The 22656-nt window shown below is 45.6% G+C and overlaps 1 protein-coding gene across 3 annotated transcripts in view; it reads right to left on the minus strand.

The window, feature by feature from the left end:
- Positions 1-4821: 4821 nt before the first annotated feature.
- Positions 4822-22656, minus strand: part of NEURL1 (neuralized E3 ubiquitin protein ligase 1) — a 168785-nt gene continuing 150950 nt past the window's right edge. For all 3 annotated transcript variants that reach the window (XM_054163824.1, XM_054163825.1, XM_054163823.1), the window contains exons 4-6: positions 21011-21691; positions 7328-7474; positions 4822-5375 (exon numbers count right to left, since the gene is read on the minus strand). In XM_054163824.1, coding sequence (XP_054019799.1) covers positions 5134-5375; positions 7328-7474; positions 21011-21691 — 1070 coding nt within the window. In that variant the 3' untranslated portion in view covers positions 4822-5133. The remainder of the gene's footprint in view (positions 5376-7327; positions 7475-21010; positions 21692-22656) is intronic.

The following is a 22656-nucleotide window of genomic DNA, read 5'->3' on the forward strand; positions in this document are numbered from 1 at the left end:
CCTGGGAAGAGAGACGTTGTCTGTTATGAGTTTGCAAATCTGTAAGTCACACCTTGTGCCTGGTTGCCACCTTGGAAAGTAGGACTGCAATGTTTTGTTCCTGCAGCAGAGAATGACATCCCATGAATGCATCACTCATTTTAGCATGGGGCTACACCACCATCCTGTGCTGTAGCACGTTATAAACATTCTGTGGCCAAATAGTCTCACCCAGGTCCTGAGATGAGCCAGCTCTCATTGGAGGTACAGTGGTTGCTGACTGTGCCCATGAGATGTGTCTCCATGATGGCACACAGGTGGATGGTACATGAGGTTATGTGTTTGTGCACCCCAGCTTCCTGAAGGATACCAAGAATTAGATCTGGGGCAGGATTCAGTCCTGGCATTTTAGGGCACAAACCTGGTGACAAGAGTGGGAACTGCCTCCCCTCTTCCCCTGTGCATAAATAGCTTAGGCACAGAAGGGCTCCTCTGGACTCATGCAATCACCATACACTGCTGTTTCCCCTGCATACATCATAACCCTTTGATAACTGCCTCTCTTATGTCCCTGCTTTTCTCCAGTGCTGTGCCAAACTCAGACTAAAGTCTTCTGCAGATCCTACTTACGTGTATTTTTAATATTTGTGAAAAGGACCGAAGTCAACCTCGGAGAAGTGGGCAGGGGATGATGAGAAAGGTGAAAGGAGAGACGGAGGGGAAAAAGAAGGGGGGGCGGGGGGAAATAAGGCTGTGTGCCGTGCCGGGCACGGAGCACCAGGTGGCGATGCTGGACCAGCTCTGCCGCTCCTGGACAGTTTTCGGAGGATCCTCCTCTCCTTCCTTCCTTCAGCTCCTCCTCTCCCTCCTCGCAGGGTCCGCGGGCCCCAGTCCCGCAGGCTGTGGCGCAGCTGGCCGGGAAAACCCTGGGTATGGCCCTGCCGTGAAAGCCTGGGGTGCCTGGATTACAGCTTTGGAGCAATGGTGAAAGTGCACATTTGCTTTGGCTTCCATCAGCTGCTGGTGATGGTCCGGGGAGGTAGGTCAGGGCAGGATGGCTATGACAGTGCTCAGCATATGAGAATGCAAAGCTCCCTAGAGGTGTCGCACCTGGCAGCTACAGGAGGGAAGGAACAGGCTGGGACTATTAGAGGGGAAACACAGGGACACTTGCCCTGGTGCCTCTTGCTGATGCCAGGGGAGGATTCAGGTTTGGCCCAGAGCGTTAGCACTTCATTTGTGGCAGTGCTTGGGCTCAGCATGTTTAGTAGGGGCTGTCTCTTCAGTTTCTAGGGACCGGCTGTGCTGTACAGCTCTGTCTCTTGCTCCTGAGGGAATAAAGAGGCTTCCCATGTCTGGGCTGTGGCCAGAGCGCTTTCCAGACCCACTAGAGGTCCTTCTGGCCCTTGGAAAGGAGGAACTGGGCACGGCTCGTGGAGTGTTGCACAGGGATGTGCAGACATGCATTGTTCCAACAACTAAGAGCTCCTCGCAGTGGTATTGGAAAAGGTTGTAGAAGTGGCTTCACTTTACCCAGCCTGGAACATTTTACTCCACTTGAGGAGCTGTTGAGAGTGGAATAGCTTCAGCTGGAGAAGATGAGATGTCCCTGTCCCTTAGCAGACATAGCAGCCACTCAGTGAGGGAGAAGATGGCAACTCAAATATGTCCTGTGACAAAAGATAGTGACCCAGCTAGTCTCTCATCTTCTGACTAGTTGAAGGAAATCTCATGCAGTTGTGCTGTAGGTGTGTTCCTGAGCAGGTCCCTCCAGCAGAGGACTTACTGGTTTAGGGGGGAATTGACATCACTGGAGACTCCAAATCTCTCTTGGGTCCCTGTGTCCCATGCTACACGCTAAGGAAGCACCCGCATCTTGCCTCAGCACCTCCCTTGGCCAGATCATGGCTGGTCAGTAGGCCATCTCAGCCTGTTATTTCACCCTGTCACATCTCTGCAGACCTGGGCTGTGCACACAGGCCTATTTTGCTACTGCTCTGCCTCATCATTTAGTCACCTTACCTGGCCTCTACTAGGCTGAGCACTATGGTCCTGGGTTTCCTCACAGCATGCTTTCTTATGCTGGTGGAGGGTTGCTTTTTGTGGGTACAGGGACTCAGGAGAGACTGTGCAAGCAAGGCAATGAGAGTAAAGCACCTGTGGCTTCTTTCCAGAGAGGGTGTGAGTGAACTCAGGAACATGGGGGCTTAAGCTTGCTGGAATGCAGTTAGCCCTTGCTTTTAGTTTTGTGGCTTCCTTTATTCATTATGTGTGTATGGGGTCCATCAGGGGGCTCTTCATTATCCAGCTCTCAGCACCCCCTCATTCTCAAGCACTGAAGGAAAGCCTGAGCTCTCTGTCCAGCTCTCCCCAAGAAAGAGGCTCTCATGCCACTGTTACTCTTACCTCAGCCTTTTGCCAGCGCACTGCCCGTTGTGTTTTGCCATGCTTCCGGAAGTGGTGAACACTCAGTTGCCCGTGCTGCTGCAGGATGCCTAAATGAACTTTATTCACAATCACAGTTACCCATTTTTTTTTTTCACAATGAGTTATTCTTCTCTTTAAACAGAACACAAAAACATTTTAAAATAAAGCAATGAAATGCAAATGACACAAGAACACAGAGGTACATGGGAACCTACACCAGTCAAACAAAACAAAAGGTTAGTATTGTTGTTACTGTTGCTGCTTTTGCTGTTGTTTTGTTGTTGTTGTTGTTTTTCTCTGGAGAGAGCCTTGCTCTCCTCCTTCCTGCTCTCAACCAGAGGCCAGCTGATGCCAGGAGCAGGACTTAACCCCAATTTTGAGCTCAGATGTTGGGGAAGCTTTCAGCTTCTGCTAACTCCTAGAGTTTGGTCCACAGTGAAACAAACACAGTTAAATATTAAAACACTCTGAATTCAAAAGGTGAGAAGGGAATTCACACCACTGCACTGATACCCATGGATGGAGTTTCTTTAGAAATAAAATATACCCCATGGCTTGCCCTGCACAGAGGGGAACTGGTCCCACTGGTGTGGTTAAGTCTTGGGAGGCTGCTTATTGCACGTTTCCCCACATCCACTATTTCATTGACAACTTTCTATCACCTCATGGGTTCCTCCTTTCCAAACTTTTTGCACTGGAGTTTGTGTAAGTACAGGAATAGGCTTCCTGTGTCTGCTGGTGCCAGCTCTGTTCTCAGGCAAGCTGGAGGATGGCTGCATGCCTGGGGACCTGCCATGCTCCTGGCATAGCTGCTGTGACTTTCCTGCAGGCTCATGCCAACCTAGCCTCCTCCCACCCCTGGGTAAGTGTTTCTGGGCTCAGAAGCAATGATGCTCTGGAGCTTTTGACAGCTGGCCTGGAGTGCAGGGCTGGGTTAGGGGTGTACATGAGAGGTATGCAAAAAAATAAAGTAAATCCCTGTAACCAGAATATCAGCATTCAAGTTGGTACTGCCCGCTGGGGGGGGACCTGCCCATGGGGCAACCCCATGGTAGGCTGCAGTGATGGTGATGACTTCACAGAAAGACTCTACCATGCACTCTCCAGCTAGTAGCCTCTTTCATTTCCTTGAGAGGACAGGGGGAGGGAGGGGGGGAGAAGACTGGGGGGAGGGGGGAGAGTGGCATGATGGCCCCAGCAATGAGCAGCTGTGTGTATTAAATGCCATGCTGTTCCCTCATGTTCTATCAGTAGCTGTATGCTGAGGGGTAGGAAACGGCTTAGCAGGAGGGGTGCAGCTCTGTGGCCTTCCCCAACCTGGCCTGGTAGGCAGCATAGTGAGGTGAACACTACTGCTGCTGTGCCTCAGCTCTGATCATCCTGCCAGGTGCAGACACTCTCTTTATTTGCTGTGTGGGCCTGGAAGGCAGCAGGATTGACGTGGAAGAGAGGCTGCTGTGGAGCCACCTTGTCCAGGCCCAAGGGCCAGCAGCCCTGAGCCAGGCTGGTGGCCATGGCAGAGTGGTGGTTGTCACAGCAACCAAGGGAGCTGCCATTGCAGGCACCCATCATGGGGACAGCAGGGTTCCCAAACAGGGCAAGAGGGAAGGGAATTTATTTAAATAAACCAAAGCAAACCAAATCCCTCAAGTTATGTTTTCTTCTTTCCTTGCTTCCTAACATGTAAGGGCAGCCATGTCCTGGTGGGCTGGCTGTGAGGGGCTGAGTACCACCTGGCTGGTTTGGTCTTAAAGCACAGTGATAAAGTTACCAGTAAATGAAACCCGCAGACATGTGGGTTTGTACATTCTTCCCCAGTGGGGCTAGGGGTTGGTTTCTTTTTTCTTTTTTTTTTCTTTTTCCTTTTATTTTCTCCCTCACAAGTGCTGTCTGGATGGGAGATGAAGGAAAGGTGGCAGAGACACATCTTCCTCTCCTGCAGGCCCACATGTGCAGAGATGCTGTTGGATCCCTCCTGCTGCCTGCATGCAAAGAGGTGGTTGGTTCCGAGAGCTGCTCCTTGTGGCAGGTGGTGGCTGGACACCACCAGGAGGGAACAAGGCCAGCTGCCAAGCCCACCATAAATGCCTCTGCTAGGAAACAGAGAGGGAAGAGGGACAGACAGCCCTGAAGGAGATGTCATGGAGCTGTTCTTCTGCCTGCAGACATGAAGTAGCTTTTGCTTCACAAATCTTGTGTCCTTTTCTGCATTAGTCCCAGCCTTCCCCCTGTGAATGTGCTCATTGCACCTCCCTTGCTGGGTCAAAGCTTGCCTTGCTCTGTCCTTCCTATGGTCAGGCTTGTTGTACACAGAAACATGTTGCTCATGTCCCCTCTTCTGTTAAGCTTCTCTCCCCACAGAGTGTCACTGGAAGGAGATGGGTAGCATTGGACCTTTTACTGATGTCCCACTGGAGACTCCTCTCTGCTGTGTAGGTGTAGAAAAGGGATGATTGCACCAGCTGTTTTTTTTCTTCTGAGATAAAGTTTAAAATCCACAAGGGAGCAGCTTCCCTGACACACCGGAGTTCAGCCCCAGGGCTGGCTTGGAAGGTAGAAGAGCAGCGTCTAAGCTTGTCTCATCTGTTGTCCATGTAAGGGAGGATCAGAGTGGCGGTGGATGAGAGTTTTTGAATCTCATGGATGATTAATTGAGACCAAGACTTGTGTTGTTTCACAGCCTCCTCCCCACCTGTCCAGTCCCCACTACCAGCATCTGCTGCTGCTCTAAGTGCTGCGGTATGTTTTGATGATGTCTTTGATGGCTCGTCTGCAGATGGGGCAGCAAGCGTTGGCCATCTTCTTGAGCTTCAGCCCACACGAGTAGCAGAGACACATGTGTCCACAGGAGTAAATGACTGTGTCTACCATGTTCTCATAGCAGATGGTGCATTCGTCTCCCCAGGGCCCTGAGATGGATGGGGAGATGGGTGACTCAGGCAAGCTGATTGGAGAGTTGGGAGCTGTGCCTGGAACACAAAGAACAGGGTCACTCATGCTGCTTAAACGGCTTCCTGATATCTCAGTAATTTCTGTCCTGAAGCTAGCTAGAGAGGAAGGAACCATGCCCTAGCACAAATGTATGCTCCAAAATCAGAGGTCCTTCCTGTGACCTAGTGTCCCACTCACTAAGCCCTGGTTCACAAGCCAAGCTCAGGGCAGCAGAAAAGCAGTATCTGCTGCTCATGTCAAAACAAACCAAGAGACAGCTGTTCCCATGCAGCAGGGACAAAGAGCAGTTTCACCTTTTCCAAACCACTGTCTAAACATTAACAAAGGAGGAAAAGTCTACAGCTCTCTACAGCTACCTGAGGGGGGGTTGTGGACAGGCAGGGGTTGGTCTCTTCTCCCAGGCAACCAGCACCAGAACAAGGGGACACAGTCTCAAGCTGCACCAGGGGAAGTTTAGGCTGGAGGTTAGGAGGAAATTCTACACAGAGAGAGTGATTGCCCATTGGAATGGGCTGCCCAGGGAGGTGGTGGAGTTGCCATCATTGGAGGTGTTTAGGAGGAGACTTGATACGGTGCTTGGTTGCATGGTTTGGTTGATTAGGTGGTGTTGGATGATAGGTTGGACACGATGATCTCAAAGGTCTCTTCCAACCTGGTTTATTCTATTCTATTCTGAAGTCGGGAGGGGAAGATCAAGGCAACTCTGAAAAGGGAGAAGCTGGGTGGCACATGGTGGCAGCAGCTCCCAAGACAAGCCATTGCTGCGTCTAAAGGGCTGCTCCAGGGATGTGGGACCATAATGCTTGCCTACAAACCACCCCATGTGGCTCCTTCAGGACAGGGGTGGGGTGGTGTCTGCAAAGCCAGCATCTAGCTCAAAGTGGCTCATTGCTTTGAGAGGTAGAAGGGGCTTCAATAATTATGTATGTTTGTGGCACACCTGTAATGAGGTCCCACCCCTGAAGCCCGATGAGGTAGTGAGATAATAAGAATATTTCTACTGGTTTTCCCCAAAAGCCCATTAAAAACCTGAATGTTTGCTCTCATCAGTTATTATACTGGAGACTGGTGGCTACCTTCAGAGAAAAACCACTTAGTTTACACAACAATGACAAGTATTTGGTAAGTCATCTATTCCACCATTACTGCTTTGGGATCATGCAGTCACCTGGGATATAAAATGCTGCAGAACAACCTATGACTGTCTACTGCATGTACCTTTAGCTAAATCTTACTGGAATTTATCAACATATTAGAAATATCAATACTGCTTTTTTTTTTCCTGAAGATAGTACTGAAGGTGTGTGAAGAGGGAAAGGGGAACTCTAGGCATAGCCATAGCTCCAGTCTAAACTGGCATGCAACATGCAACTAGCAGGCAACCAACACCAGAACAAGAGGACACAGTCTCAAGCTGCACCAGGGGAGGTTTAGGCTCGAGGTGAGGAGAAAGTTCTTCACTGAGTGAGTTGTTAGCCCTTGGAATGTGCTGCCCAGGGAGGTGGTGGAGTCACCATCCCTGGAAGGGTTCAAGAGGGGGTTGGACGTGGCACTTGGTGCCATGGTCTAGTCATGAGGTCTGTGGTGACAGGTTGGACTTGATGATCTTTGAGGTCTCTTCCAACCTTGGTGATACTGTGATGTAACTGCCACACAGCTTTTCCAGAAGGAGCTGTGTGTCACAGGGCCACGCATGTAACACTGCTGCTTCCCTTGGGACCTTCCATGACAAAAAGGGTTGAAGAAATGCTGGTGTTTAGGCATCTAAACAGCTTCCACATAAAACTGACTGAAAAGAGCCTTTGAAGAGGCTCTCCCTTCCTCCTCAAGGGAGCCAACAGGAGACTCTGTGGATTATTAGGGTTTTAGAGTCCTTCTGGGAGACAAGTGTGAGACCAGGAAGGGAGGCAGTGCAGGAGCAGGCAGGGGGAGGCAAAGGAAAGGCGGTGGAGGATCCCACCACACTTACCACTGATAGAGCTGCAGAGGGGGCCAGAGCCACATGTAGACAAAATGGGGTCAGAGACACCGCTGCAGAGGACAGTGGGGGAATTGGGTGTCGATGTGGGCGAGCTTGGTGTGGACAGTCCCAGCCGCTCGGCTAATATGGTGGAACCTGTACCACGAGGAAAAAGAACCTGCAGTTACTTTTCAAAATTGGGGATGATGAGGTACTGGGGAGATATGTGGCATGGGGTGCAGCTCTCAGTGCTCATCAGGATTTTTGTCTCATCAGCATGAAATGTAGGGAAGAATTAAAAGGGGGGGGGGGGGGGGGGGGGGGGCGGTGTGGGAAACCACCTCATGTGCCTTAAATGCTAGCAGCTGGGACTGAAGAGACATCAAGCTGCCACCGGCCCTGAGAATTTCTGGTGCTTCTTTAGCCATCATAATCTCTTGTTTCTGCCCTTAAATGTGTCTCAAGTCATTAAATGCAGTTATTTTCCTTATGGTTTCATGCTTACATGCACCCTCATCACTATATCCACCAATAGGCTTGTAGCCAGTAGAGGACACAGCCGGCAGTAAGAATGGGCTGGACAGGAACATTTCACCTTGTCAAAGCACTCTTTGCTAGCACAGTGCAAAACTGCATCACTCCAGGCTCTGAGAAACTCATGCAAAGTTACTCAAGGACTTGCCAGAGACAAGCATGAGGGTTTGGCAATCAGGGAAGCTTAGGTCTGCTCACTGCTCTGCCTATTTTTTAGGGTGGATTCTGTCTGCACTCGGGATAAGTGACCAACATGCATTTGGCTCCGAGATGAACAGGGACACTTCTTCCCCCATTCAGGAACGTTTTCTCCACTCCCTGCATGCCTGGAAGTGATGGATCAAGAGTGCAGAGCCCCTTCAAGTACTCTAAGGGTATTCCCAGCTCCATTACTTCCTGCTCCCACTGCCCACTACCATCTCTGTGTCAGCATGCTGTCTACTGAAAAAGCAAACCATCTCTGCCACACAGCCTGCTTGGCACTCTCCTTCTGTCTCAGCCTTTTAATTCTGCTGTTATACCAAGTGTCTTAAAGTCTCTTCCAGAAGGGAAAGAAATGAGAGTGAGTAAACCTCCAGCTGCTTCAAAGTTTTCTTTGGGGAATTTCATTGTTAATGCTGCAGTAAGACAACGGTGAGACAGTGGCATACATGTGTATGAACCAAGGTATGGATGGGTTCTTCATGGTAAGAACTGGTTTGCCTGTGATTTTAAAGTTTCTAGCTCCCCAGCAGAAAAGACAATCAGGGTAACTGCAAATCTGAGCTAAAATGCTAAGACTTTTTCATGTTACCATAAAAGGAGCCAAGAGACACAGAGGGTTTGGATACCCAGTGTCCTTAATGAGTCTGAGGCTACTCTCCAGAGAAAAAGCAGCAGGAGGAGGCCAGAAAATCCCTAGGCACCAGAAAGGTCCTTCAGTTCCTTCAGGCAGGGAAGCTACAGAGCCAAGGAGAACCAAACCTGGGAAGCAGGGACTCCAACTGCCAGCTGTGGATTGTGCCAAAAAAACCCCAAAAGCCCAGCAGCAGCCAGTGCCAGATTCTCCTGTCCTTTTTAGCAGAACAAGACTGAGCACTTTTAAATGTAGCACAGGGACTGAGGGAGGGTCATGTTTGGGTCAAAACATGTTCTGGGGACTGCATACAGGAGAAGCAGCAATTAGCTTTGGGCCCCAGTCCCTCAGTTTTACCCCTCTTCAGATGAGTGCTTTGCTTCCAACACAATATAAAGTTGAATTAGCCTCTATAAAGGGCCTTGGAGCTCTCACACTTGAGATGCTGTAGTGTGTCCTTCATCACACAGATGAGAGCTGAAGCTGGAGCTTAGCTCAGTAAATATGCAAAGAGAATGATGCAGTCTCTAATGACAGCCACTAGCCATGGCCCTTCCCCTCCAATCTGACAGATGATGGTAGCAGAAAGCTTGCCCTGTGGGTAGCACAGACTGTAAACAGGCCCAGCAGGGGCACAAATTTCAGCTTGTTCACTGCACACAGAACAAATATGAACACTGAACAGCTGAACAAGTTTTTTAAGCCTTCCATCTCCTCCCTGAAGCCTGGAGAGATTTCTTCCACTCAGCTGACACACAGCACATTGCATTGCTAACACCAACCTGATCATTTCATTAAATGCAAAATAAAGACTATTAGGACATTGTTCTTCCCAGACTAAAAGGAGAATTTGAAAGTGCCCCAAGTGTCACAGAGGATATGAACTGATGAAGCAAGCTGGCAGCAGTGCAAATGGCCTTTTCACAGTGTAAGGGGAGCTTGTCAGGGCAGGAGCCACAATCTTTTCTGGTTATAGCTGATCTGAGTCCTACAGTGGTCTTACTGAAGGGCAGCACACACCTTCCCAATTCTTTCTCCTAACACAGGGCGTAGCTCTCTACTTTTCTCCAGCATATGTGTAGAGCTTTGTTTAAAACAATGCGAGTTCCTTACCAGACAAGACATGCTTCTCCCATGGTGACAGAATAATCAACACAAGATACGTTACTCATGCTGTTAATATATTGCTGGATGGTGTGCAGATACCATGACAAGGAGCATGGAATGAGATCATGTGCAGGGTGGAATGAGTGTGGCCAGCTTGGCTTAAGTAAAACCAGATACATGTGCTCGAGGCCAAACACGCTCGTTGTGAGCACAGAGCTCCCACCAAGAGCCAGCTTTCAAACCATGATTTAAACAAACAAAAAAACTCTAAATAAATCAATATAAACATTCTTCCTCTCTCTAAACTCCTCAGATAAATTGCTGTTGCTGCTATCTTCTCTCATGCTTGATGTCAAACATGCCAAACATTCTGGAATCCCCTTTAAATGGATTTTGAGTCGATTCCACTCGCTGTTTTATCTTTGCAAAGTCCAACCATTAACAAAATCCGACACAGACTGATGCTCTGCACTTCTGTCATCAGACTGAGAGAGGTGCAAGTAAATGAAGCTGTATGTCCACCCACAAATGGAGAGTACTTTATTTTCAGTAGAAGAGAGCATTACCACGGAATGTGCAGGCAACATCATGCCAGGAAAGGCTGCTTAGTATGCTAAATGTTTGTAATTCAAAATGGTTTTGCCAAACTGGAAATAGAGGGTCAGAAATAAATGGGATGGTATTTAATATGATGGAATGCAAAATCTAGCACTTAAGCAGAGGCAATCAACTACCCAAATACAACAGGGAATTAGTCCATTCAATGAGAAATAGAGCTGTCCTACAGAAAAAGACCTGGGGATTACTGGAGGTCACCAGATGACAATAAATCAACAATGCCATCTTGTTACAAAAAAGTTGCTCCAATCCAGAGTCATGTGAGGCTGGCTAAGGATTGGAGCAGGAGCCTGGGGCCTCCTGTGGTATCTCTGTCCCTGCAAATAGTCAAAATGTGGTTGGGCATGGTCTCATACTAACTTGGAGGTTAATCCCTACTTTGAGCAGGAGGTTGGATTAGATCATTCCCAAGGGTCCCTTCTGAGCTAAAATGTTGTATGATTCTATGATTTTTTGATGGCAACATTTTCACAGGCTGCTAAAATGAGAGAAGCAGCAATCTGTTCTTTGTGAAAGTTCAGACTCCTCAGGCATTCAGGTTAGACATCGATAGAGAAGCACGGTGAAGCAATCAGACTTCCTAGAGAGGCTATGGTACTTCCATCATTAAAGCTCTTTAGGACCAGGAAGGTGAAGTAGGTAGTCTCTTGGGATTTCACCCAGCAGTTAGGATTTTTATGGGAGCAGTTATCTGTATCCATAGTTGTCTTTTTACAGAACAGTCTAACTGTGACCAAAATACAGCAGCTGTGGCCATCAGATGCCTTCAGCTCCCTGTGTCTATTTGGTTTCCCAGAACATTACAACCCACTCTCAGGGGATATTTCCTGAGGCTGTCCCAACTTTTAAGCATCTCTCTTAACAGCAGCTGTCTGGGGAGAGCTATATTGCTGAAGAATTTATGTCAGTAAAAAGGCCAGATAAAAGTCAATACTTCCTAAAAATACAGGAAACATTCAATTAACTCTCCCTTTAATTAATCTGCTAAAATGTTATCTCTACATTTATTTCTCATAACAAAGTGAGTATGTTGACCTGCTTATTATTGTGTAGGCCCCAGAGAGAGTCAAAGAACAACCACAACAACAAAACCAGGTGGGAAGAGCAATGTGCTGTCTACATTTTGCCTTCTGAATGTGCTTAAGGGCATTTGCTATGATGCAAATGAATCCCTAGGGCATCTCTGTGGCCTAGAGCAGGGAGTAGCTGCCACAAATCTGTTCTACAGCTATTCCCAACTCATTGCTAGCAAGCAGTATATTAATACTCAGATTCAAACTACAGTGGAGATGGAAAGAGAAGTAGACTAATTCCAAAGAGCATGTTGTTTCCATAGCACTGTTGACTTTGCATCAATGAAGGTTGGGAAACTGCCACTTTAAGACATTCATAACACATTTCTTAATCTGGTATCTGTTCCTGGGAGAGGTGATAGAGGGGCAGGGCCGTTCCTAGAACTGAAATGATGACAACAGGCTGAATTCCATCAGATTATGAAAAGCATCCATCAATCACTGAAAGGTAACTTGTTGGGATCTGACCAGGGCATTCCTCATGTTGTCCCAGTCTGGGGAAGAGCATTGATGTTCATAAGGAGACAAATCCAAGACTCAATCCACTCTACTAAATCTCTGTCTCCCTCTCTTATATCTTTCCCTTTTCTCATAAGTAAATTCAACATTATATTGCACTGCTTCAGATCTTAAAACAAAAGGCCTGCAAGTGCAATCTTTCCATCAGAGCACTGGCACCATGCTTGTGGAAGTCTGGCAGAAACCAGGCTGAAAATACCTGCTGGCCTGAGGTAGAAATGTAGTACTGCAGGATTTCTGCCCACAGATTCCTTTCTGACAAACACCATCTAGAGTGTTTCACTCACCTTCTGCTATTTGCATTACCTGTTTGGGCTCTTAAGGACTATTTCACAAGCCTTATGAAAACAAGACATAACCACCAGGTCTGCTGTCCACAGCTAAGGATGGCCCTCTGAACCCATCAGACTAAAACTATGTTTTTCCTGGCTTACAGGATGCTGTCAATGAATGCCCACTACTGGCCAGCTCACAGTTCACACCATTTGATCATCTTCACCTTTTTAATGGGATTTCCTTAACCATAACCATCTTAAGGACTATGTTAGGATCTTAACTACACATTGTACCTAAAAAGGCAAAATATGGAAGCTTCCTTAGAAGATGTGGCAGGAGGATTAAGCCTTATGCAACATACTGACTTGCCCACAGTATTGAGTATCATGTGGAGCACATTGATAGCCTCTTCCCTTTTTATAACACATTTGCTCCATAAATAAGACAGCTAATAAAGATCAGGTAGTTACCAATCATAATCACAGATTTTCACTGCTGTTCCATCTTTCTGCAGGTCCCAAAGCTTCCAGCACACAGTAGAAAAGATTACAACAGCTGCTGAAATCTGGCTGCAGCCTTTAACTGGCATATGTAAGGGTGCTCATGAGAGCTGCACACTTCTCATACATTTGACTCCACTGAGCATCTGACAGTCATAGTCATTTAGATGCCTGTCAAAACTCTCAATTTTCAAATAGAATAGAATAGAACAGAACAAACCAGGTTGGAAGAGACCGTCAAGATCATCATGTCCAACCTATCATCCAACACCACCTAATCAACTAACCCATGGCACCAAGCACCCCATCAAGTCTCCTCCTAAATACCTCCAGTGATGGCGACTCCACCACCACCCCGGGCAGCCCATTCCAATGGGCAATCACTCTCTCTGTGAAGAATTTCTTCCTAACATCCAGTTTTTAGGAGCCAGATTTGTAAGCCTGTCAACTAAAATAATTCCCCTATCTCAAAACACTGCTCAATATCCATTCTCACATTTAACAGTTTTAGGGCCATTGAATTTGTTATCTGAGGATGAAGGCTCTTTTAAAAATCTGGCACAACTGGGGGTACTGAGCTCATGTGAACATCTGCCTAAGGACCCATGAGACCTGAGCTCCCACAGTGTGAGTGGGCTGTGATGTTGCTAGAGCAACTTAACCCTTAAGAGTCAAAGCTTTGCTTAATCTAATTGAATCTACTATAGATCTTTGGCTTTATATTGGCCAGCAGAAGGTGAACACCCTCGATAAATAACCATATATAAGACTGGTAGGACTGGGATCTCAGTTGTGGTGCTTAATAATTTTTACTGGAGGTTTAGGCTGGATGTTAGGAAGTTCTTTACAGAAAGAGTGATTGGCCATTGGAATGTGCTGCCCAGGGAGGTGGTGGAGTCACCATCACTGAGGGTGTTTAAGAGGGGACTGGATGAGGCACTTGGTGCCATGGTTTAGTTGATTAGATGGTGTTGGGTGATAGGTTGGACTTGATGATCTCAAAGGTCTCTGCTGGGTTCTTTCCTCTGTATTCTCCCAGAAAGATGAAGTTTCTGTCTTTGGAAGTTCCCCAGGTGGGTCTCAGACTAACATCTTTCCCTTGACACTGATATTAGAAACCCTGGTACTGCATCAGCGGCGTGTCTCTTATCAAGACGAGCTTTGCAAGAACTAAATCCTGCATGTTTTATTTCAGTAATTTGTTTTCATTAATGCAAATGTTCCACCAGAGAGCACCCCAAAGACCAAACACAGTTTCAGCAAGATAGTCCCAGTGCTAAAATGACAGCCCTCCCCATAGCAGCCACGTGCATTTCTGTGCATGATTACATTTTCTTGCCTCCAGCCAAGACTACAGGAGAGCTATTCGGTCCCCCAGGGACACCCAGGCCTTGCCTAACAGGGACTTCTGAATCCATCATGCTAAAACAAAGGAACAAAGCACCTGTTGCTGCCTGAGCACATGGTAGTTAAAGTTCAACAATAATGTCAGCGAAGAATGTAAGCATATCCATCACTTCTGAACGCTATAAAATACGTGTATTTACACAGCCACTTGTTATGTTCCCACAGTGGCAGGAACAATACTGCATTGACCAGAAACCTTCCTTCCCCTTGGGCTCAAAGCATTTTGGCCAATCATATCCTCAGAGCCCAGCCTCTGTGCTGCAGCTCATCTCTGCCCCTTAGGTGACTGAGATCAGCTGATGATCCATGGGGGGTTTTGCACTCAGGTATTTCACGGAGGATTAAAAAACTGTTATAAACAGAAGGATCCCACATTTTGTTCTTTAAAAGTCCATGATAACATACAGGATTTTGCATGACACTACAGAAATGTCTAGAAATAGGTCAAAAAGCAGCCTGGCAGATTTTGCAGGGAGAACCATAAGGCATGTGTTTGCAGATGGGTGTCAGGCAACCACTGGTCAGGGAAGTAGAAGTTAGATCTAAACCACGTGGAGAACAACAGATCATGTAGATCAGAAAAGGAGTGCACTATATAGCTTCACTGGAGCATCACTGTCTGCTGTGTCCAGCAGGGCAGCAAGACACCAGCACATCTATGAGTGTGATTCTGTATCTATTAGTCATATACATGCTCCAGCTAAGCAGGAGACATGTGAAAGCTCCAGACACTATGGAAGTTTGTGATTCAGCAGCTTTCACAGTCCAAGCTCAATGTGCTGTCTGAAAGAATGAGCACACAGCAGACCTGGAGGGTAACTTTCCTGACCTAGCACATGAAGTGCTAGCACTTCACATCCTATTCAGCACATCAGCCTGCAAAATTCTGAGAGCATGGATACCAAGCAATGAACATCTACCTGAACTGAGGTGAAAGAGCCTCTAATGGGGCTCCATCTCTTGACCTGAGAAATACCAGGACAACAAAACACTCAGACAGATCTTAGATCAAGAGGTTAAAAAAGAAGACTGGGTTAAGTAAGCTGAACCATGTGAAAAAAGAGTTGAAACTTCCATCTTAAGAAAAAAAAACAAACAGAAGGCCCCCTGAAGGATATTAACCACCCCAACCAAAAGTCTTTCTGTTAATAGACAGCACCTTTTCCAGATCCATCTCAAAAAGAGTTGGCTCGGAGTATTTGGGAGACAACAGCAAAAGTAGTTCTGTGAGCAAAAGAAAAATCACTGCCTAGACCAGCACCTCCAAGCTCTATGCTTCTCCAGGAGGGACAAGTATAAATAGGGTGGTAGATGCATACAGGAAACAAATACTACTTTTCTTGGCCAGCGCTGATCTGAATTGCTTTGGGAGGCTCTACTGGATGAAAAAGCATCTGACAAAGAACGAAAAGAAAGAGTTTATTCTGCTATGTCACTTTCACAGTAGCTAGAATAACTAACTCGTGCCAGTGTTAGTTCACAGAATAGGCAGGATTTTATCTGTCCTGACAAGCTGCAACTCAAGGAGGCTAGTGCATGATCCCATATTCTCACAAAGGTATTGTGAGATAAGGGAGATCTATACATTACTTACTTTGAACATCTCACTGCAGCTGGGGATAGTTTATTATCCTATGGATGATAGTCATTGCTGCTCTTGTCAAGGAGAGGATGAGACATTTGCAGGCCCTGTGACTGTCTCTTAGAGGAGGTGCACTTGCTTTACCCAGCTGCTGGCTGATTCCTCAGTCCATAGGCTTATGATCACTGACTTACTCATAGCAAGTGTGGGTTAATTACTTGTCACCAGTGATGAGATCCTTAGTGAGCTAGGCAAAGCTGACATGAGCAAGTATTAATTCTGACAAAGGTGACACTGACCACAAGGGACAAGCTCTTGACTGCATTGAACTCTCCATGACCATGCAGCGTTCCAAAACACAAGTTACTTTATAACTTGTCCACTCTAACACAACTAATTCTCCTTTAAAATGACAAATATGAAACAGGACATGAACAGAGAGCCCTGTGCTGTGCTAGAACCAGTGTCAGAAGTTATGGACACTGCAATGCTGTTGTGAAGCTCTTACAAGTTACCATAAGTAATGTGCACTTCACTTGCAATGAAAGATAAAACCATGCATGATAGGAGGGTTTATGAGGAGGCATCAATTAATACAAGAGGATTTCTCTCCAAGAGGCACTGAGTATTAACCCCACTCACTAAACATCATAAAACAACCTGAAGTGCACAGGAGCTGCAGGCACTTAAGCGCCACAGAATACAGACCTGTTAGATCCCAGTTAGCATCATGAGGCCATTTTCTATACAAGCAGGCAATGTATCCAAAATAAAAATGAAAACATGGATAAGTAGTACTGTAGAGCACTTCTAACTGAACATGTTAAAGAAAGAGATTCATTGCATGCACCTATGTGCAACAATGCCAACCGTTTATCAGGCTTCTCTTATGCTCTTTAACTTGGCAGTTCCCACGTGACTGTAACGAGCCAAAGCAGAGAAGGCTCAGGTTCCCAGATGGGTAACATACTTCTGAGATCAGAGATGAGGGTGTGTGATTTACTACTCTAAAGAGCTATCTTTTCTCAACCAGGAGATTATAAACTCAGAGCTGGAGAATCAAGATCCCAGATTCTCCTTGCTTGTGTAAGATACCTTTTTACACAGTGTTGCCCCATGGCAATGTGCAGAAGAACTGTACCTACCACTTATCATGTAAGGGATTGCATGTGCAAAGTCAGTCTGTAACTGCACCCAGAGTGGCTGCTGGGACAGTCAAGCAACAACCACAGCCTAAGAAAACTGTTTACATAAGAATGGACAAAAGCCTGAGAAGAGGAGGTCAGATGGGATGAGTTCACAATAAGGCCCTGCAGATTCTTAGGAGGCTCAGGCCAGACTAATGCTGCAGCAGAGACCAGAGGAAAGAGGAGAAATTCTCCCTTGGAGATAATCTGGAGACAGTAGTTGAAGGAACTTTATCAGTGAGATAAGTGAGGAATCTTAGGATGCAGAGGAATAATCCTGGTCAGAAAAGAAAGGACAGTCTTCAAGGCTCAGATATGGCCTGTGAATCATTACTTATCTTTGGAGAGGTGGATACTCACATTGGATGGAGCTAAAGTCAAAGAAAATCAGCTCCATTAGTATAACCATTGATGGAGTATGTTACTTCACTGCTCAAATAAAATTGCAGTATTACTGGAAAGAATGAAATTCACAAGGGAAACCACACTAGAAAAAACAAAAGAAAAGAAAACCAAAACAAACCCCAACAAAATAAAGAGGACAAAGGAAGATTTTTTTTTACATGCTGATAATTCACTCTGAGACAAAAGAATATGAAAGAATATTCCCAACCATTTGGATCCCCAAATGCTAAATATGTAGTTATTACTATGATAGCTCCTCCAGACATGAGTCAGACATTTTAAAACCTTATAGGGTCAATCAGTTTAAATCCATAAATTAATTATACCAGCAAAACCAGACCAATGTATTCAAGACTGGCTCATTTCAACCTCTCAGAGCTGTGAATAAAATTGTGTGTGAGCTGAAATGCTTACCAGCAAAAGCTGAAAGCAGTAAATCAAATTTAGTAGGCTGCTTTTGTCAACTGTACAAGACAAAAAAAAACCCCAACCCAAAACACAGAACAAAACACCAGGCCTGAACTGAAGGGATTCCTAAAGGATACACAAAGACTGTTTCATTTTTTCATGCCTAATGATATGCAAGTTGGTTTGCTTGTCTTTATGTGCATGACCCACAAGATTTCTCAGTTAAGACCTGCAATTTATGTATAAAATATTTAGAAAGACTTCCAATCATGATAGAAAGATCTATTGCCTCCCTCAATAGGCAGTTCTGTAGTTAATTGCCCTCACTTGTTTAAATTAAATTGGTGTCCCTCCATTTCCCAGCAGCTAGAGGGTTTTTTTTAATGCTACTATCTGCTAGACTGAAGTGCCCTCCTCTATTTATCTTCCCTCAAGTTGCCTTTCTAACCATTTCTTTGCAGCAAATTGACATCCTACCACCTAACAGTACAGATGACTGTGGCTTCTCACTGATACTATAGTGGGGTTTATTTTATTTTCCCTTTGCTGGGATGACATAGAGACAAATAGTATTTCCAACTTCATCTTAATTGTCTGCATTTTTATTTCTCCTATTGCAAATATATTGCCAGTATGCAATGCCAGGCTGATAAGATGGAAACAGAAGTCAGAATTCTTTATTATCAAGCCAAGCCCATACTGCTCTCCTCTCTTGCAGAGTTCTGTAAGACCTGGGTAGAGGTGGTCTCGCCTGATACTTAGATTAGGAAATGGTGTACCCCCTACACTGTGGAATAACCACAGTCAGCAAATGTCAACTTCTATGGGGTAAAGCTCTGAGTCAGGACCAAATAACTAATCTCAAGGTGCAAAATGTAGTGATCAGGAGCCTAAGCCATCTTGTTTCCTGACTCAAACCTTCTTATTCCACCTTCCCCATCCCCCAAATGAAACAGAAAAGATGGAGAAGCAGCAAAGCCAGCAACATTAATTTCATTTTATAACTGCCTGTAATGCTGATATTCCCTTAACACTACATAACATTGCTCTGATTAATCTAATAATGGTATGCCCCCAGAAGTAGAACGACATCTGCTATTTAAGACTGGTTTGGTACAATGGTGCCTCTTGCAGTATTTGCTTCTCATTTCTTTCAAGGATATGAAACTTCACTTTTTCTATTAAAACTGGGAAAAGATGACTATAAACATGTCTTCCACTGTGATATCAAACTCAGACTACAAAAGACAGATCACACAAAATTACTCATTTGCATTGTGAAGATGGAGCTTGTCATTAGAAAGATGAACATTTTATATTCCTCTTACACGTTCTAATATTATAATGACAGATATTATGGCAGGCACCACAATCTGTTCTACTGCAGAGCAAACAGTGCACAGCAACTCCCTAATAATGCTGCAAAAGCTAGAGAAGGGAGTTCATTATTTTGTTTGCCTTCTCTCAATATATTGCTGATCTGCACAGCTACTGCAGTTGCAGAGATGTGCAGCGTTGAGACATTGTCAGTGCGCTTCTCTGGGCAGTCACTGTACTGATACTGGGACTCTACTGCAGCATTGTTGCACTGGAAATGTATTTTCAGCTTCTCTACCAGTGTTCAAGGCCAGAAAATTCTGTTAGGTGGTGAGGAGTTTTGCAACTCAGCAGATTTCATTTGATAGATCCAAACACAGATTGATCTAAAACATGCACTGGGAGTGTACTTGTGCATGTCCTCCCTACCTCCCAAACAAGGTATGTGCTGCTGGAGGCCTGCCCAGGATGCAGAAAGCCTGAGTTCAAGTCTGTGCTCTGTATGAGGACATGAATCTGTTCTGCTGAGAGACATCCTCACTGCCCTGTTTCAGGACTCATCACAAGCAGGCTATTTGCTTTGTACAGAACTGTCAAGAAGTAGTGATCTCATATGAAAGGAAGCATTGGTTAATGGCTCAGTTTCACCAGCAGCTCGATGACCTAAGGATGTTTTCCTTCTAATGCATACAGGCACATTTAATCTCCTACTTTACTGGGATCTGTTTGGCTTCACCTACCATTATCACAGCGACATGTTGGCGGAGAAGCAGAGCTAGCCATGGATTATACGCAGTATTCACAACAAATATAATCAGGCAGAATTATCAGGGATTGAGTCCTGAGCTCCTGGAAGTAAACTGCAGTATTACACTTGTTATCTGTCAGCCTTTAACAGCCACAAAACACTCACAGCACAGGCTTGTGGTCAACTTTAAGCACATCATAGTGTGATGAAGGTGAACTGGACCCCGAAGATATATGTATGCTTTCACCACAATTTATCTTCAAAGATTATCTATAAATCCTTAAAAAAGGAAGTGTTGGTTGGCTTTTGAGTTTCCTTTTGGGCGAGAGGAGCGTTTAAATACTGAGGATTTGAAGCAAAAAGGAATGTAAATATATCATAAATCTGAAATAACCTCCAGTCAGAGGAGTACCAGGAATTACACCATGTTCTCAGAATCCATCATTTGCTTTCTGACGCTGACACCAGCAGAATCATGATATGGTCCAAATTCAGGGCCAAACACATCCTACACTTGCGTCTAATACACACACACACAAAAGTAAAGCTGATCCTGAGCAACTGCTATTTCAAGGCTTTTCCCTCCACACCTTCAAAACACAACTTTCACCATTTAAATGAAGTACTTCAGTTAACAGAGTTTAAAAACAGAGCAAAAATATCAAGGAAAAGAGACCAACTCTCCCGAGGTGCATCACCCTGCATAAGCTACACTGCCTTAAGTAGAGCTGAAGGAGAAGGAAACCCCTTTCCTGTTTAGCTGGTCAGTGCCTCACTCTGTGCACTGCCATGATCACAAAGTACAGGTCTTCCTCTCTACTTGCTAGCCGGCCTGGCACATAGGAGCCTAGGGAAAGGAAAAGGACCACCTTTTTGGGCAATCAGCCATGACAGATAGCTAACACACAAAGAAGGGCACCAAATGTCATTTTTCCTGCTGACTATGTCTGAAAAGACCTTTGAGACCATCAAGTGAAGGGTGCTGGAGAAGTACAAAGAGGTAAGCTATGTCTTGTAGCTCATATCCATGTGCTTTTTTTTTTCCTTTTATAAACCCAAAATTTGTACCTGATCCTAGAGCAGCGTGGGAGCCTTATTCCACTCCACTTTCCCCCCATGATGTGTTCTCCCTTGCTTACTTGTGCATGAAGTTTGAAAAAAGAAGGTCCAACATACCCAACAGTCGAATCTGCATGACCGCGCCATGTAAAACGAAGAACATCCAGAGGGGCTGGGAACAGTCCACGCAGACCTGCATGCCCGTGCTGGCACCATTGTGACTCAGGTGCAGCTCCCCGTCTGTATTCACCATAAATCCCAGGATGTCTCCACTCTGGAGGGGCACCACGACCCGGCAGATCGCCCAGAACTCCTTTCGGTCAACCAAGGACTCAGGGTTATAGGGGAGGTCGCTGGGGCGCAAGGTGCTGGGGTCACAGGACGTGACCCCATAGGACAGCGTCCCCATGCGCACGGCGTTGGACTTGTTGATTTTAACAAAAATGGTTTCGTTGATCCGAAGAGGTCTGCTGGTGAAAACCAAAGTCCTCTCCTCCCGGGCGTGTTCCAGACGGGCCACGGTTTGGTCATCGAGGATTTTGACGTGGGGTCCTCGGAGGTGGTGGAAGCGGAGGTCACTCTCCAGCTGGGAGGGGAGAAGGTGGGAGTGCTGGGAGTTGAGGGAGTTCTGCGGGATGGGACACGTGGTGGCCGTCACGTGGAAGGTCTCCTCCTGCAGGTTGAGGTCGCACAGGCTGACGGAGAGGCGTGTGTCCTCTGTCTCCCGCCGCAGCGAGGGCCGGCGGATAGCGGTGAACGAGCGCGGCCGCAGGCAGTCGGGAGGAATGATCTCGCTGTCTGTAGGGAAAGAGAAAACAGAAAAGAGGCACTTCAGAGAAAATGAAAATGTCCGGGGGTTTGCAAATCACCGCCGGTTTGAATGATAGGTTTAACAGGGAAAAATCAGAGACCTGCTAGCATTAATAAATTTTCCCCTTTAAAGTATGGAAGTAGAGTATCATAAAATGTATTTGCAATTGATTTCTGCTCTTGTACTTTCCCCACCAGCATCAACATTTTCAACTTCTGAGCAGGCAGAGTCAAAAACAATGAAAGGTATTGACCAGGGGAGGCTTTCCTTGGAGAGGGGCAGCAGAGGGTAAATATCTGAAACATACCCTGAACATATCCATCAATATCTATAGAGCCTCCAGGTTTTCATGCCTTCTTTATTGTCATCTGAAATTCTCATAGAACCAGGAAATAAATATCTAACTGAGCATTTCTTTTATTTTAAAACAAATGCTATGTTCAGTTCCAATTTATTTATCACCATATGAAATGTAATTAATACTCCTGTATGTAACGAGTCATTAGCATTCTAGTGCTTACTGCAAACCAGGACAGATATGGGTTTCACAGTGCAGAATTTGGGGATATGCAGATTTCTATAAATAACATATAATCATTTATTATCTCCAAGTGAAATAATTAAAACTCAAATCCAGGGATATGTAACAAAGAAAGATGCTGCTCAGACATTCAAATCCACCAGTGGAAACAGAATTGCACCTTATCCTCTCTGTCACTGTTACCTGCTGTTTGGAGAGCTAATCACCAATTTGCTTGAACCGTTTTCTAAGGAACACAATCACCTGCCTTTATTGCCTAAACTACTTGTATCTAACATATCCTTCATTATGCTGTTGCCATAGGAACCTTAAAGAGCTATATACTGAGAAAAAAAATGATTATTCAAATAGATCAGAAAAGCAAATTGAGGCAATGCACAGATTTAGACTTATGCCTGACTTTCTGAACTC

Source organism: Dryobates pubescens, chromosome 8 (assembly GCF_014839835.1).
Source record: "Dryobates pubescens isolate bDryPub1 chromosome 8, bDryPub1.pri, whole genome shotgun sequence".
Taxonomy (NCBI): Eukaryota; Metazoa; Chordata; class Aves; order Piciformes; family Picidae; genus Dryobates; species Dryobates pubescens.